Source organism: Hypanus sabinus, unplaced genomic scaffold (assembly GCF_030144855.1).
Source record: "Hypanus sabinus isolate sHypSab1 unplaced genomic scaffold, sHypSab1.hap1 scaffold_1189, whole genome shotgun sequence".
In the NCBI taxonomy this organism is placed as follows: Eukaryota; Metazoa; Chordata; class Chondrichthyes; order Myliobatiformes; family Dasyatidae; genus Hypanus; species Hypanus sabinus.
This window is the reverse complement of record NW_026779250.1, coordinates 27,382-45,417: the sequence shown is the minus strand read 5'-3', so window position 1 is coordinate 45,417 and position 18,036 is coordinate 27,382. Positions and strand designations below refer to the sequence as shown.

Genomic DNA, 18,036 nt, shown 5'->3' with positions numbered 1-18,036 from the left:
TCAGACACAGAGTGAATCTCCCTCCACACCGTCCCAACACACACTCCCGGGGTCAGACACAGAATGAATCTCCCTCCGCACCGTCCCATCACACACTCCCGGGGTCAGACACAGAGTGAATCTCTCTCCACACCGTACCCTCACACACTCCCGGGGTCAGACACAGAGTGAATCTCCCTCCACACCGTACCATCACACACTCCCGGGGTCACACACAGAGTGAATCTCCACTCTCTGTCTTTCACTTTCTCGTTCTCTCTCTCAGACGACGGAGCGGTGGTAATGGAGGTGGACCACGACAAGCGTCTGGTTTTCACGGAGACCCTGTCCCTCGCCCTGCACAACAGTGACCTTGTTCTCTCCGCGATGCTCCCCAGCGAAGACCAGGTAGCATCACGCCTCACCTCTCCAATAATCGCCACCCACCTCGATACCAAAAACATCGCTTTTGAGAGGTGAGAGATTCTTTTCAGTCCCAGGGTTCTGTTACTCTGTATATAAACCCCCTGAATCCCTGGATTAGATCCCAGTCTGTAACCCACTCCCGGGGATCTGTCATTCTATATATAAACCCCCCGAACCCCTGGATTAGATCCCAGTCTGTAACCCACTCCCGGGGATCTGTTATTCTGTATATAAACCCCCCGAACCCCTGGATTAGATCCCAGTCTGTAACCCACTCCCGGGGATCTGTTATTCTGTATATAAACCCCCCGAACCCCTGGATTAGATCCCAGTCTGTAACCCACTCCCGGGGATCTGTTATTCTGTATATAAACCCCCCGAACCCCTGGATTAGATCCCAGTCTGTAACCCACTCCCGGGGATCTGTTATTCTGTATATAAACCCCCTGAATCCCTGGATTAGATCCCAGTCTGTAACCCACTCCCGGGGATCTGTCATTCTATATATAAACCCCCCGAACCCCTGGATTAGATCCCAGTCTGTAACCCACTCCCGGGGATCTGTTATTCTGTATATAAACCCCCTGAACCCCTGGATTAGATCCCAGTCTGTAACCCACTCCCGGGGATCTGTTATTCTGTATATAAACCCCCTGAATCCCTGGATTAGATCCCAGTCTGTAACCCACTCCCGGGGATCTGTTACTCTGTATATAAACCCCCTGAATCCCTGGATTAGATCCCAGTCTGTAACCCACTCCCGGGGATCTGTTACTCTATATATAAACCCCCCGAACCCCTGGATTAGATCCCAGCCTGTAACCCACTCCCGGGGATCTGTTATTCTGTATATAAACCCCCTGAATCCCTGGATTAGATCCCAGTCTGTAACCCACTCCCAGGGACCTGTTATTCTATATATAAACCCCCCCGAACCCCTGGATTAGATCCCAGTCTGTAACCCACTCCCGGGGAGCTGTTATTCTATATATAAACCCCCTGAACCCCTGGATTAGATCCCAGTATGTAACCCACTCCCGGGGATCCGTTATTCTATATATAAACCCCCCGAACCCCTGGATTAGATCCCAGTCTGTAACCCACTCCCGGGGATCTGTTATTCTGTATATAAACCCCCTGAATCCCTGGATTAGATCCCAGTCTGTAACCCACTCCTGGGGATCTGTTATTCTGTATATAAACCCCCTGAATCCCTGGATTAGATCCCAGTCTGTAACCCACTCCCAGGGATTATGTTATTCTGTATATAAACCCTCTGAACCCCTGGATTAGATCCCAGTTTGTAACCCACTCCCGGGGATCTGTTACTCTATATATAAACCCCCCGAACCCCTGGATTAGATCCCAGCCTGTAACCCACTCCCGGGGATCTGTTATTCTGTATATAAACCCCCTGAATCCCTGGATTAGATCCCAGTCTGTAACCCACTCCCAGGGATTATGTTATTCTGTATATAAACCCTCTGAACCCCTGGATTAGATCCCAGTTTGTAACCCACTCCCGGGGATCTGTTACTCTATATATAAACCCCCCGAACCCCTGGATTAGATCCCAGTCTGTAACCCACTCTCATTTTTCAGGAATAAATCTGGAATTTGGGGATGGCGTTCCGAACGTTCGGAGATTGTCCATGGGTATCAGGCCAAGGTAACGAATCCATCCGTTCATTCCCCCGCAATCCTTTTCTCTCCCCCCAGTGTGTCTCTCTCTCCCTTTCTCCCCCATGTCTCTCTCTCTCCCTCTCTCCGCCGTGTCTCTCTCTCTCCCCCAGTGTCTCTCTCTCTTTCTCCCGTGTCTCTCTCTCCACCCCGTCTCTCTCTCTCTCTCCCTCGTCTCTCTCTCTCTCTCTCTCTCCCCCAGTGTCTCTCTCTCCCCCAGTGTTTCTCTCTCCCCCTCTCTCTCTCTCTCTCTCTCTCTCTCTCTCTCTACAGTGTCTCTCTCTCTCCCCCGTGCCTCTCTCTCTCCCGTCTTTCTCTCTCTCTCCCCTGTCTTTCTCTCTCCCCCCTCTCTCTCTCTCCCCCCAGTGTCTCTCTGTCTCCCCCGTGTCTCTTTCTCTCCTCTCAGTCTCTCACTCCCCTGTGTCTCTGTCTCTCCCAGTCTCTGTCTCTCTCCCCAGTCTCTCTCTCTCTCCCCAGTCTCTCTCTCTCCCCACTCTCTCTCTCTCCCCAGTCTCTCTCTCTCCCCCACTCTCTCTCTCCCCAGTCTCTCTCTCTCCCACTGTGTGTCTCTCTCCCCCCCGAGTGTCTCTCTCTGTGTCCACCGATTCTCCCCCTCCCGACTTTCTCTCTCCCCACTATCCTGTCCTGCGTCCAGTCTCTCTGTCTCCCCATCTCCCTCTCTCTTCCCCAGTCTCTCTCCCCAGCCTCTCTCTCTCTCTCTCTCTCTCTCAGGTTTTTAGCGCAAACAATGTTGACCTGGTGACCAAAACAAGAACAGAGCACCTGTCTGACCCGGACAAGGCAAAGATCAAAGGTCAGTTTGTCACCCCCCTCCCCGGCTCCGTCAGCCCCTCCCTCCCCTACACCCCTCCCTGTCTCCAAATCTTTAAAACTTACTGATAAATTTAATTTCATGTAAGAACTTTGTAATAAAGTTATCTTTTCTCCTCTATTCTGCGCTCTCTCCCTTCCCTCTCTCTCACGTCCCCCCCTTTCACCTCTCTTTCCCCTCCTCTCTCTGCTCCCACTCTCTGTCCCTGTCCCTTCACCCCCTCACTCCCCCACTTTCTGACTGTCTCTCTCTCTCCTATGTCCCTCGCTTCCCACTATCTCTCACTCCCTCTCCCCCACCCCACCCTCCCGTAGGGACACGGACCCCACTGCAGTCATTTCTAGGCCTCGCTGAGCAGCATGTCCCATCCCCTCTCGAAGGGGTAGGGTATCGATGAGACCTTGTAACGCTGCCCCATCGATCCCGCTAACCCAGGCTCCCGTCTTAGCCAGTCCCATTTGCCCGTGTTTGTCCCGTTGCCCTCTAACCCTTCCCTATCCGTGTCCTTGTCCGAGTGTCGTTAATGTACCTGCCTCGACCGCTTCCACCGGCAGCTCCTTCCACAGACGGACCACCCGTATCCCTCTGAACCTTTCCTATCCGTGTCCCTGTCGGAGTGTCGTTAATGTACCCGCCTCGACCACTTCCTCCGGCAGCTCCTTCCACAGACGGACCACCCGTATCCCTCTAAACCTTTCCTATCCGTGTCCCAGTCCGAGTGTCGTTAATGTACCTGTCTCGACCACTTCCTCCGGCAGCTCCTTCCACAGACGGACCACCCGTATCCCTCTAAACCTTTCCTATCCGTGTCCCTGTCCGAGTGTCGTTAATGTACCTGCCTCAACCACTTCCTCCGGCAGCTCCTTCCACAGACGGACCACCCGTATCCCTCTATACCTTTCCTATCCGTGTCCCTGTCCGAGTGTCGTTAATGTACCTGCCTCGACCACTTCCTCCGGCAGCTCCTTCCACAGACGGACCACCCGTATCCCTCTAAACCTTTCCTATCCGTGTCCCTGTCCGAGTGTCGTTAATGTACCCGCCTCGACCACTTCCTCCGGCAGCTCCTTCCACAGACGGACCACCCGTATCCTTCTGAACCTTTCCTATCCGTGTCCCTGTCCGAGCGTCGTTAATGTACCTGCCTCGACAGCTTCCACCGGCAGCTCCTTCCGCAGACGGACCACCCGTATCCCTCTAAACCTTTCCTATCCGTGTCCCTGTCCGAGTGTCGTTAATGTACCTGCCTCGACCACTTCCTCCGGCAGCTCCTTCCACAGACGGACCACCCGTATCCCTTTAAACCTTTCCTATCTGTGTCCCTGTCCGAGTGTCGTTAATGTACCTGCCTCGACCACTTCCTCAGCCAGCTTCTTGCACAGACGGACCACACGTATCCCTCTATACCTTTCCTATCCGTGTCCCTGTCCGAGTGTCGTTAATGTACCTGCCTCGACCACTTCCTCTGGCAGCTCCTTCCGCAGACGGACCACCCGTATCCCTCTAAACCTTTCCTATCCGTGTCCCTGTCCGAGTGTCGTTAATGTACCTGCCTCGACCACTTCCTCCGGCAACTCCTTCCACAGACGGACCACCCGTATCCCTCTAAACCTTTCCTATCCGTGTCCCTGTCCGAGTGTCGTTAATGTATCTGCCTTGACCACTTCCTCAGCCAGCTCCTTGCACAGACGGACCACACGTATCCCTCTATACCTTTCCTATCCGTGTCCCTGTCCGAGTGTCGTTAATGTACCTGCCTCGACCACTTCCTCTGGCAGCTCCTTCCGCAGACGGACCACCCGTATCCCTCTAAACCTTTCCTATCCGTGTCCCTGTCCGAGTGTCGTTAATGTACCTGCCTCGACCACTTCCTCCGGCAGCTCCTTCCACAGACGGACCACCCGTATCCTTCTGAACCTTTCCTATCCGTGTCCCTGTCTGAGTGTCGTTAATGTACCCGCCTCGACCACTTCCTCCGGCAGCTCCTTCCACAGACGGACCACCCGTATCCCTCTAAACCTTTCTTGTCCGTGTCCCTGTCCGAGTGTCGTTAATGTACCTGCCTCGACCGCTTCCTCCTATAGTGGGGGAGTCTCGGACCAGAGGTCACAGATAGAGTGGATGTGGAGAGGATGTTTCCTGTAGTGGGGGAGTCTAGGACCAGAAGACACAGATAGAGTGGATGTGGAGAGGATGTTTCCTGTAGTGAATGAGTCTAGGACCAGAGGACACAGGTATAGTGGATGTGGAGATGATGTTTCCTGTAGTGGGGGAGTCTAGGACCAGTAGACACAGATAGAGTGGATGTGGAGAGGATGTTTCCTGTAGTGGGGGAGTCTAGGACCACAGGACACAGATAGAGTGGATGTGGAGAGGATGTTGACTGCAGTGGGGGAGTCTAGGACCAAAGGACACAGATAGTGTGGATGTGGAGAGGATGTTTCCTATCGTGGGGGAGTCTTGGACCAGAGGTCACAGATATAGTGGATGTGGAGAGGATGTTTCCTGTTGTGGGGGAGTCTAGGACCAGAGGACACAGATAGAGTGGATGTGGAGAGGATGTTTCCTATAGTGGGGGAGTCTAGGAGCAGAGGACACAGATAGAGTGGATGTGGAGAGGATGTTTCCTATAGTGGGGGAGTCTAGGACCAGAGGACACAGATAGAGTGGATGTGGAGAGGATGTTTCCTGTAGTGGGGGAGTCTAGGACCAGAGGACACAGATAGAGTGGATGTGGAGAGGATGTTTCCTATAGTGGGGGAGTCTAGGACCACAGGACACAGATAGAGTGGATGTGGAGAGGATGTTTCCTGTAGTGGGGGAGTCTAGGACCAGAGGACACAGATAGAGTGGATGTGGAGAGGATGTTTCCTATAGTGGGGGAGTCTAGGACCAGAGGACACAGATAGAGTGGATGTGGAGAGGATGTTTCCTATAGTGGGGGAGTCTAGGACCAGAGGACACAGATAGAGTGGATTTGGAGAGGATGTTTCCTATAGTGGGGGAGTCTAGGACCAGAGGACACAGATAGAGTGGATGTGGAGAGGATGTTTCCTGTAGTGGGGGAGTCTAGGACCAGAGGACACAGATAGAGTGGATGTGGAGAGGATGTTTCCTGTAGTGGGGGAGTCGAGGACCAGAGGACACAGATAGAGTGGATGTGGAGCGGATGTTTCCTATAGTGGGGGAGTCTAGGACCAGAGGACACAGATAGAGTGGATTTGGAGAGGATGTTTCCTATAGTGGGGGAGTCTAGGACCAGAGGACACAGATAGAGTGGATGTGGAGAGGATGTTTCCTATAGTGGGGGAGTCTAGGACCAGAGGACACAGATACAGTGGATGTGGAGAGGATGTTTCCTATAGTGGGGGAGTCTAGGACCAGAGGACACAGATAGAGTGGAAGTGTAGCGGATGTTTCCTGTAGTGGGGGAGTCTAGGAGCAGAGGACACAGATAGAGTGGATGTGGAGAGGATGTTTCCTATAGTGGGGGAGTCTAGGACCAGAGGACACAGATAGAGTGGATGTGGAGAGGATGTTTCCTGTAGTGGGGGAGTCTAGGACCAGAGGACACAGATAGAGTGGATGTGGAGAGGATGTTTCCTATAGTGGGGGAGTCTAGGACCACAGGACACAGATAGAGTGGATGTGGAGAGGATGTTTCCTGTAGTGGGGGAGTCTAGGACCAGAGGACACAGATAGAGTGGATGTGGAGAGGATGTTTCCTATAGTGGGGGAGTCTAGGACCAGAGGACACAGATAGAGTGGATGTGGAGAGGATGTTTCCTATAGTGGGGGAGTCTAGGACCAGAGGACACAGATAGAGTGGATTTGGAGAGGATGTTTCCTATAGTGGGGGAGTCTAGGACCAGAGGACACAGATAGAGTGGATGTGGAGAGGATGTTTCCTGTAGTGGGGGAGTCTAGGACCAGAGGACACAGATAGAGTGGATGTGGAGAGGATGTTTCCTGTAGTGGGGGAGTCGAGGACCAGAGGACACAGATAGAGTGGATGTGGAGCGGATGTTTCCTATAGTGGGGGAGTCTAGGACCAGAGGACACAGATAGAGTGGATTTGGAGAGGATGTTTCCTATAGTGGGGGAGTCTAGGACCAGAGGACACAGATAGAGTGGATGTGGAGAGGATGTTTCCTATAGTGGGGGAGTCTAGGACCAGAGGACACAGATACAGTGGATGTGGAGAGGATGTTTCCTATAGTGGGGGAGTCTAGGACCAGAGGACACAGATAGAGTGGAAGTGTAGCGGATGTTTCCTGTAGTGGGGGAGTCTAGGACCAGAGGACACAGATAGAGTGGATGTGGAGAGGATGTTTCTTATAGTGGGGGAGTCTAGGACCAGAGGACACAGATAGAGTGGATGTGGAGAGGATGTTTCCTGTAGTGGGGGAGTCTAGGACCAGAGGACACAGATAGAGTGGATGTGGAGAGGATGTTTCCTATAGTGGGGGAGTCTAGGACCAGAGGACACAGATAGAGTGGATGTGGAGAGGATGTTTCCTGTAGTGGGGGAGTCTAGGACCAGAGGACACAGATAGAGTGGATGTGGAGAGGATGTTTCTTATAGTGGGGGAGTCTAGGACCAGAGGACACAGATAGAGTGGATGTGGAGAGGATGTTTCCTATCGTGGGGGAGTCTTGGACCAGAGGTCACAGATATAGTGGATGTGGAGAGGATGTTTCCTGTTGTGGGGGAGTCTAGGACCAGAGGACACAGATAGAGTGGATGTGGAGAGGATGTTTCCTATAGTGGGGGAGTCTAGGAGCAGAGGACACAGATAGAGTGGATGTGGAGAGGATGTTTCCTATAGTGGGGGAGTCTAGGACCAGAGGACACAGATAGAGTGGATGTGGAGAGGATGTTTCCTGTAGTGGGGGAGTCTAGGACCAGAGGACACAGATAGAGTGGATGTGGAGAGGATGTTTCCTATAGTGGGGGAGTCTAGGACCACAGGACACAGATAGAGTGGATGTGGAGAGGATGTTTCCTGTAGTGGGGGAGTCTAGGACCAGAGGACACAGATAGAGTGGATGTGGAGAGGATGTTTCCTATAGTGGGGGAGTCTAGGACCAGAGGACACAGATAGAGTGGATGTGGAGAGGATGTTTCCTATAGTGGGGGAGTCTAGGACCAGAGGACACAGATAGAGTGGATTTGGAGAGGATGTTTCCTATAGTGGGGGAGTCTAGGACCAGAGGACACAGATAGAGTGGATGTGGAGAGGATGTTTCCTGTAGTGGGGGAGTCTAGGACCAGAGGACACAGATAGAGTGGATGTGGAGAGGATGTTTCCTGTAGTGGGGGAGTCGAGGACCAGAGGACACAGATAGAGTGGATGTGGAGCGGATGTTTCCTATAGTGGGGGAGTCTAGGACCAGAGGACACAGATAGAGTGGATTTGGAGAGGATGTTTCCTATAGTGGGGGAGTCTAGGACCAGAGGACACAGATAGAGTGGATGTGGAGAGGATGTTTCCTATAGTGGGGGAGTCTAGGACCAGAGGACACAGATACAGTGGATGTGGAGAGGATGTTTCCTATAGTGGGGGAGTCTAGGACCAGAGGACACAGATAGAGTGGAAGTGTAGCGGATGTTTCCTGTAGTGGGGGAGTCTAGGACCAGAGGACACAGATAGAGTGGATGTGGAGAGGATGTTTCTTATAGTGGGGGAGTCTAGGACCAGAGGACACAGATAGAGTGGATGTGGAGAGGATGTTTCCTGTAGTGGGGGAGTCTAGGACCAGAGGACACAGATAGAGTGGATGTGGAGAGGATGTTTCCTATAGTGGGGGAGTCTAGGACCAGAGGACACAGATAGAGTGGATGTGGAGAGGATGTTTCCTGTAGTGGGGGAGTCTAGGACCAGAGGACACAGATAGAGTGGATGTGGAGAGGATGTTTCTTATAGTGGGGGAGTCTAGGACCAGAGGACACAGATAGAGTGGATGTGGAGAGGATGTTTCCTGTAGTGGGGGAGTCTAGGACCAGAGGACACAGATAGAGTGGATGTGGAGAGGATGTTTCCTGTAGTGGGGGAGTCGAGGACCAGAGGACACAGATAGAGTGGATGTGGAGCGGATGTTTCCTATAGTGGGGGAGTCTAGGACCAGAGGACACAGATAGAGTGGATGTGGAGAGGATGTTTCCTATAGTTGGGGAGTCTAGGAACAGAGGTCACAGATAGAGTGGATGTGGAGAGGATGTTTCCTGTAGTGGGGGAGTCTAGGAACAGAGGTCACAGATAGAGTGGATGTGGAGAGGATGATTCCTATAGTGGGGGAGTCTAGGACCAGAGGACACAGATAGAGTGGATGTGGAGAGGATGTTTCCTATAGTGGGGGAGTCTAGGACCAGGGGACACAGATAGAGCGGATGTGGAGAGGATGTTTCCTGTAGCTGGGGAGTCTAGGACCACAGGACACAGATAGAGTGGATGTGGAGAGGATGTTGACTGTAGTGGGGGAGTCTAGGACCAGAGGACACAGATAGAGTGGATGTGGAGAGGATGTTTCCTGTAGTGGGGGAGTCTAGGACCAGAGGACACAGATAGAGTGGATTTGGAGAGGATGTTTCCTATAGTGGGGGAGTCTAGGACCAGAGGACACAGATAGAGTGGATGTGGAGAGGATGTTTCCTGTAGTGGGGGAGTCGAGGACCAGAGGACACAGATAGAGTGGATGTGGAGCGGATGTTTCCTATAGTGGGGGAGTCTAGGACCAGAGGACACAGATAGAGTGGATTTGGAGAGGATGTTTCCTATAGTGGGGGAGTCTAGGACCAGAGGACACAGATAGAGTGGATGTGGAGAGGATGTTTCCTATAGTGGGGGAGTCTAGGACCAGAGGACACAGATACAGTGGATGTGGAGAGGATGTTTCCTATAGTGGGGGAGTCTAGGACCAGAGGACACAGATAGAGTGGAAGTGTAGCGGATGTTTCCTGTAGTGGGGGAGTCTAGGACCAGAGGACACAGATAGAGTGGATGTGGAGAGGATGTTTCTTATAGTGGGGGAGTCTAGGACCAGAGGACACAGATAGAGTGGATGTGGAGAGGATGTTTCCTATAGTTGGGGAGTCTAGGAACAGAGGTCACAGATAGAGTGGATGTGGAGAGGATGTTTCCTGTAGTGGGGGAGTCTAGGAACAGAGGTCACAGATAGAGTGGATGTGGAGAGGATGATTCCTATAGTGGGGGAGTCTAGGACCAGAGGACACAGATAGAGTGGATGTGGAGAGGATGTTTCCTATAGTGGGGGAGTCTAGGACCAGGGGACACAGATAGAGCGGATGTGGAGAGGATGTTTCCTGTAGCGGGGGAGTCTAGGACCACAGGACACAGATAGAGTGGATGTGGAGAGGATGTTGACTGTAGTGGGGGAGTCTAGGACCAGAGGTCACAGATATAGTGGATGTGGAGAGGATGTTTCCTATAGTGGGGGAGTCTAGGACCAGAGGACACAGATAGAGTGGATGTGGAGAGGATGTATCCTGTAGTGGGGGAGTCTAGGACCAGAGGACACAGATAGAGTGGATGTGGAGAGGCTGTTTCCTATAGTGGGGGAATCTAGGACCAGAGGACACAGATAGAGTGGATGTGGAGAGGATGTTTCCAGTAGTGGGGGAGTCTAGGACCAGAGGACACAGATAGAGTGGATTTGGAGAGGATGTTTCCTATAGTGGGGGAGTCTAGGACCAGAGGACACAGATAGAGTGGATGTGGAGAGGATGTTTCCTGTAGTGGGGGAGTCTAGGACCAGAGGACACAGATAGAGTGGATGTGGAGAGGATGTTTCCTATAGTGGGGGAGTCTAGGACCAGAGGACACAGATAGAGTGGATGTGGAGAGGATGTTTCCTATAGTGGGGGAGTCTAGGACCAGAGGACACAGATAGAGTGGATGTGGAGAGGATGTTTCCTGTAGTGGGGGAGTCTAGGACCAGAGGACACAGATAGAGTGGATGTGGAGAGGATGTTTCCTGTAGTGGGGGAGTCTAGGACCAGAGGACACAGATAGAGTGGATGTGGAGAGGATGTTTCCTATAGTGGGGGAGTCTAGGACCAGAGGACACAGATAGAGTGGATGTGGAGAGGATGTTTCCTGTTGTGGGGGAGTCTAGGACCAGAGGACACAGATAGAGTGGATGTGGAGAGGATGTTTCCTATAGTGGGGGAGTCTAGGACCAGAGGACACAGATAGAGTGGATGTGGAGAGGATGTTTCCTATAGTGGGGGAGTCTAGGACTAGAGGACACAGATAGAGTGGATGTGGAGAGGATGTTTCCTATAGTGGGGGAGTCTAGGACCAGAGGACACAGATACAGTGGATGTGGAGAGGATGTTTCCTGTAGTGGGGGAGTCTAGGATGAGAGGACACAGATAGAGTGGATGTGGAGAGGATGTTTCCTATAGTGGGGGAGTCTAGGACCAGAGGACACAGATAGAGTGGATGTGGAGAGGATGTTTCCTATAGTTGGGGAGTCTAGGACCAGAGGACACAGATAGAGTGGATGTGGAGAGGATGTTTCCTATAGTGGGGGAGTCTAGGAACAGAGGTCACAGATAGAGTGGATGTGGAGAGGATGTTTCCTGTAGTGGGGGAGTCTAGGAACAGAGGTCACAGATAGAGTGGATGTGGAGAGGATGATTCCTATAGTGGGGGAGTCTAGGACCAGAGGTCACAGATAGAGTGGATGTGGAGAGGATGTTTTCTGTAGTGGGGGAGTCTAGGACCAGAGGACACAGATAGAGTGGATGTGGAGAGGATGTTTCCTGTAGTGGGGGAGTCTAGGAACAGAGGTCACAAATAGAGTGGATGTGGAGAGGATGATTCCTATAGTGGGGGAGTCTAGGACCAGAGGACACAGATAGAGTGGATGTGGAGAGGATGTTTCCTATAGTGGGGGAGTCTAGGACCAGAGGACACAGATAGAGTGGATGTGGAGAGGATGTTTCCTGTAGTGGGGGAGTCTAGGACCAGAGGACACAGATAGAGTGGATGTGGAGAGGATGTTTCCTGTAGTGGGGGAGTCTAGGACCAGGGGACACAGATAGAGCGGATGTGGAGAGGATGTTTCCTGTAGCGGGGGAGTCTAGGACCACAGGACACAGATAGAGTGGATGTGGAGAGGATGTTGACTGTAGTGGGGGAGTCTAGGACCAGAGGTCACAGATATAGTGGATGTGGAGAGGATGTTTCCTATAGTGGGGGAGTCTAGGACCAGAGGACACAGATAGAGTGGATGTGGAGAGGATGTATCCTGTAGTGGGGGAGTCTAGGACCAGAGGACACAGATAGAGTGGATGTGGAGAGGCTGTTTCCTATAGTGGGGGAATCTAGGACCAGAGGACACAGATAGAGTGGATGTGGAGAGGATGTTTCCAGTAGTGGGGGAGTCTAGGACCAGAGGACACAGATAGAGTGGATTTGGAGAGGATGTTTCCTATAGTGGGGGAGTCTAGGACCAGAGGACACAGATAGAGTGGATGTGGAGAGGATGTTTCCTGTAGTGGGGGAGTCTAGGACCAGAGGACACAGATAGAGTGGATGTGGAGAGGATGTTTCCTATAGTGGGGGAGTCTAGGACCAGAGGACACAGATAGAGTGGATGTGGAGAGGATGTTTCCTATAGTGGGGGAGTCTAGGACCAGAGGACACAGATAGAGTGGATGTGGAGAGGATGTTTCCTGTAGTGGGGGAGTCTAGGACCAGAGGACACAGATAGAGTGGATGTGGAGAGGATGTTTCCTGTAGTGGGGGAGTCTAGGACCAGAGGACACAGATAGAGTGGATGTGGAGAGGATGTTTCCTATAGTGGGGGAGTCTAGGACCAGAGGACACAGATAGAGTGGATGTGGAGAGGATGTTTCCTGTTGTGGGGGAGTCTAGGACCAGAGGACACAGATAGAGTGGATGTGGAGAGGATGTTTCCTATAGTGGGGGAGTCTAGGACCAGAGGACACAGATAGAGTGGATGTGGAGAGGATGTTTCCTATAGTGGGGGAGTCTAGGACTAGAGGACACAGATAGAGTGGATGTGGAGAGGATGTTTCCTATAGTGGGGGAGTCTAGGACCAGAGGACACAGATACAGTGGATGTGGAGAGGATGTTTCCTGTAGTGGGGGAGTCTAGGATGAGAGGACACAGATAGAGTGGATGTGGAGAGGATGTTTCCTATAGTGGGGGAGTCTAGGACCAGAGGACACAGATAGAGTGGATGTGGAGAGGATGTTTCCTATAGTTGGGGAGTCTAGGACCAGAGGACACAGATAGAGTGGATGTGGAGAGGATGTTTCCTATAGTGGGGGAGTCTAGGAACAGAGGTCACAGATAGAGTGGATGTGGAGAGGATGTTTCCTGTAGTGGGGGAGTCTAGGAACAGAGGTCACAGATAGAGTGGATGTGGAGAGGATGATTCCGATAGTGGGGGAGTCTAGGACCAGAGGTCACAGATAGAGTGGATGTGGAGAGGATGTTTTCTGTAGTGGGGGAGTCTAGGACCAGAGGACACAGATAGAGTGGATGTGGAGAGGATGTTTCCTGTAGTGGGGGAGTCTAGGAACAGAGGTCACAAATAGAGTGGATGTGGAGAGGATGATTCCTATAGTGGGGGAGTCTAGGACCAGAGGACACAGATAGAGTGGATGTGGAGAGGATGTTTCCTATAGTGGGGGAGTCTAGGACCAGAGGACACAGATAGAGTGGATGTGGAGAGGATGTTTCCTGTAGTGGGGGAGTCTAGGACCAGAGGACACAGATAGAGTGGATGTGGAGAGGATGTTTCCTATAGTGGGGGAGTCTAGGACCAGAGGACACAGATAGAGTGGATGTGGAGAGGATGTTTCCTATAGTGGGGGAGTCTAGGACCAGAGGACACAGATACAGTGGATGTGGAGAGGATGTTTCCTATAGTGGGGGAGTCTAGGACCAGAGGACACAGATAGAGTGGATGTGGAGCGGATGTTTCCTGTAGTGGGGGAGTCTAGGACCAGAGGACACAGATAGAGTGGATGTGGAGAGGATGTTTCCTATAGTGGGGGAGTCTAGGACCAGAGGACACAGATAGAGTGGATGTGGAGAGGATGTTTCCTATGGTAGGGGAGTCCAGGACCAGAGAACACAGATAGAGTGGATGTGGAGAGGATGTTGCCTATAGTGGGGGAGTCTAGGACCAGAGGACACAGATAGAGTGGATGTGGAGAGGATGTTTCCTGTAGTGGGGGAGTCTAGGATGAGAGGACACAGATAGAGTGGATGTGGAGAGGATGTTTCCTATAGTGGGGGAGTCTAGGACCAGAGGACACAGATAGAGTGGATGTGGAGAGGATGTTTCCTATAGTTGGGGAGTCTAGGACCAGAGGACACAGATAGAGTGGATGTGGAGAGGATGTTTCCTATAGTGGGGGAGTCTAGGAACAGAGGTCACAGATAGAGTGGATGTGGAGAGGATGTTTTCTGTAGTGGGGGAGTCTAGGAACAGAGGTCACAGATAGAGTGGATGTGGAGAGGATGATTCCTATAGTGGGGGAGTCCAGGACCAGAGGTCACAGATAGAGTGGATGTGGAGAGGATGTTTCCTGTAGTGGGGGAGTCTAGGACCAGAGGACACAGATAGAGTGGATGTGGAGAGGATGTTTCCTGTAGTGGGGGAGTCTAGGAACAGAGGTCACAAATAGAGTGGATGTGGAGAGGATGATTCCTATAGTGGGGGAGTCTAGGACCAGAGGACACAGATAGAGTGGATGTGGAGAGGATGTTTCCTATAGTGGGGGAGTCTAGGACCAGAGGACACAGATAGAGTGGATGTGGAGAGGATGATTCATTAGCCAGAGGCCGGTGAATCCGTGGAACCAGTCTTCGGGTATCTTTTTTAGTGGGCACTTGACTCTCCTTGGTTTTAAGGGGTGATTCACTGTCCCTGGTTGCTCTGGGGTGATTAAATTTCTCTGGTTTCTCGGGGGGGAGGAATGAAACTCTCCTTCCATCTGCTCAGAAATTCCCAGTGTTTAACCGTGGCCGACTAACCCGTGCTTCCCCGTTTAGCAGGCCGAGGGCCCATCCGTTCACCTGCCCCCACCCGCCCCAGTCGCCGTAGTAACCCGGTGGCATGGCAGGCGGTGTGGACGGTCGGCTGTCGTCACCGATTCGCTAGCAGGTTTGGGGGAACGTCAGAGTGGGGCAGGAGCGTTGCTGTCCCAGTCCGAGACTGTAGACAGAGACCGGGAGGAGCTCATCCATATTCTGACCCCTCGCCCATCTTCCTCTCCTCTCTCCCCATCTCCCCTCCTTGCCCTCTCCCGCCCCTACCCATCGAACTCACCTCCGTCTCTCCTCATCTGTCCACTATACCTCCCCCCTCCCTGTCTCTCCACTATATCTCCCTGCTCTCTCACTCTCTCTCCCCTCTTACCCCTCTCCAACTTTCTCCCCTTTCACCCAATTTTCCCTCTCTCTTTCTCTCTCTCTCCCTCCTCCTCTGTCTGTCCCCCTCTCTCTGCCCTTCTCTCTGCCCCTCTCTCTCCCCCTCTCTCTCCCCTCTTTCTCCCCCCTCTCCCCCCTCTCTCTCTTCCCCCTCTCCCTCCACGTCTCTCTCCCCTCTCGCTCTCCCCCTTTGTCTCTCTCTCCCACCCTCTCTCTCTCTCCCCCTCTCTATCACTCTCTCTCCTTTATCTCTCCCCCTCTCTCTCCCCCCTCTCTCTCTCCCCCCTCTCTCTCCCCCTCTCTCTCTCCCTCTCTCCCCTCTCTCCCTCTCTCCCTCTCTCTCACACTCCCTCTCCCTCTCTCTCCCCCCTCTCTCTCTCCCCCTCTCTCTCTCCCCCTCTCTCTCCCCCTCTCTCTCCCCCTCTCTTTCTCTCCCCCTCTCTCTCTCCCCCCTCTCTCTCCCTCTCTCTCCCCCTCTCTCTCTCCCCTCTCTCCCTCTCTCTCACTCCCTCTCTCTCCCCCTCCTCTCTCTCTCTCCCCCTTTCTCTCTCCCTCTCTCTCCCCCCCTCTCTCTCTCTCCTCCTCTCTCTCCCCCTCCTCTCTCTCTCTCCCCCTTTCTCTCTCCCTCTCTCTCCCCCCCTCTCTCTCTCTCCTCCTCTCTCTCCCCCTCTCTCTCTCTCTCTCTCTCTCTCTCTCTCTCTCTCTCTCTCTCCCCTGTCCTCCTCTCCCCAGGGGTCCTCTGCTCCCAGCTGTGCCCAGCCCAGCCCCTCCGAGGTGACTGACGAGGAGTACTTTGACCCTGACGTGGACCTGCAGTCCCGGGACATCGGGCGGCCAGTGGAGCTCAGTCTCAAGGTGCAGAGGTGAGGAGGGATGGTGGAGGGGAGCGGGTGGAATCGTCTCAGCCCCTCAGGGAGGAGGCTCGGCCTCTCGACGTTGTAAGCTCAAACGCCAGCCGGAAATCCATAAACTGATTGGTCCCACAACAGCCAGCGAGGCCAAGGAGTGGGAAACCAGGGGTCCCTGAGCCAGTGATCAGAGGTGGAGAGGGTCAGCCGCTTTAAATTCCTCGGTGTGGTCGTTACAGACACCTGTCCTGGGCCCGGCATGGAGCAATAATGAAGAAAGCACAGAGGCATCTCTAGTGAAACTGTGAACGTTTGTCTAAAACTTTGACAAACTTCTGCAGATGTGTGGTGGGGAGTATATCGACCGGCTGCATCACGGCCCGGGTTGGAAACACCAACGCCCTAGAACGGAAAATCCTGCAAAAAGTATTGGATACGACCCAGTCCGTCACGGGTAAAGCCCTCCCCACCACTCAGCACATCGACACGGAGCGTTGTCACAGGAAAGCAGCGTCCATCATCAGGGACCCCCACCACCCAGGACATGCTCTCTTCTTGCTTCTGACATCAGGAAGGAGGTACAGGAGCCTCAGGACCCGCACCACCAGATTCAGGGACAGTTATTACCCCTCAACCATCAGGAAGGAGGTACAGGAGCCTCAGGACCCACACCACCAGGTTCAGGGACAGTTATTACCCCTCAACCACCAGGAAGGAGGTACAGGAGCCTCAGGACCCACACCACCAGGTTCAGGGACAGTTATAACCCCTCAACCATCAGGAAGGAGGTACAGGAGCCTGAGGACCCACACCACCAGGTTCAGGGACAGTTATTACCCCTCAACCACCAGGAAGGAGGTACAGGAGCCTCAGGACCCACACCACCAGGTTCAGGGACAGTTATAACCCCTCAACCATCAAGAAGGAGGTACAGGAGCCTTAGGACCCACACCACCGTGTTCAGGGACAGTTATTACCCCTCAACCATCAGGAAGGAGGTCCAGGAGCCTCAGGACCCACACCACCAGGTTCAGGGACAGTTATTACCCCTCAACCATCAGGAAGGAGGTACAGGAGCCTTAGGACCCACACCACCAGGTTCAGGGACAGTTATCACCCCTCAACCATCAGGAAGGAGGTACAGGAGCCTCAGGACCCACACCACCAGGTTCAGGGACAGTTATTACCCCTCAACCATCAGGAAGCAGGTACAGGAGCCTCAGGACCCACACCACCAGGTTCAGGGACAGTTATAACCCCTCAACCATCAGGAAGGAGGTACAGGAGCCTCAGGACCCACACCACCAGGTTCAGGGACAGTTATTACCCCTCAACCACCAGGAAGGAGGTACAGGAGCCTCAGGATCCACACCACCAGGTTCAGGGAAAGTTATCACACCTCAACCATCAAGAAGGAGGTACAGGAGCCTTAGGACCCACACCACCGTTTTCAGGGACAGTTATTACCCCTCAACCATCAGGAAGGAGGTCCAGGAGCCTCAGGACCCACACCACCAGGTTCAGGGACAGTTATTACCCCTCAACCATCAGGAAGGAGGTACAGGAGCCTTAGGACCCACACCACCAGGTTCAGGGACAGTTAAATCCCGTCAACCATCAGGAAGGAGGTCCAGGAGCCGCAGGACCCACACCACCAGGTTCAGGGACAGTTATCACCCCTCAACCATCAGGAAGGAGGTACAGGAGCCTCAGGACCCACACCACCAGGTTCAGGGACAGTTATCACACCTCAACCATCAGGAAGGAGGTACAGGAGCCTCAGGACCCACACCACCATGTTCAGGGACAGTTATCACCCCTCAACCATCGGAA

The 18,036-nt window shown here is 53.1% G+C and overlaps 1 protein-coding gene across 1 annotated transcript in view; it reads left to right on the top strand.

Annotated features, from left to right (window-relative positions):
* Positions 1–265: 265 nt before the first annotated feature.
* The window catches only part of LOC132386522 (ankyrin repeat domain-containing protein 13D-like), a gene marked incomplete at its 5' end in the record, with an annotated part of 44,917 nt that continues 27,146 nt past the window's right edge, over positions 266–18,036 (top strand). Inside the window, 5 exons of the mRNA XM_059958812.1 lie at positions 266–455; positions 2,008–2,074; positions 2,818–2,899; positions 3,232–3,299; positions 16,088–16,218. Coding sequence (XP_059814795.1) covers positions 266–455; positions 2,008–2,074; positions 2,818–2,899; positions 3,232–3,299; positions 16,088–16,218 — 538 coding nt within the window. The remainder of the gene's footprint in view (positions 456–2,007; positions 2,075–2,817; positions 2,900–3,231; positions 3,300–16,087; positions 16,219–18,036) is intronic.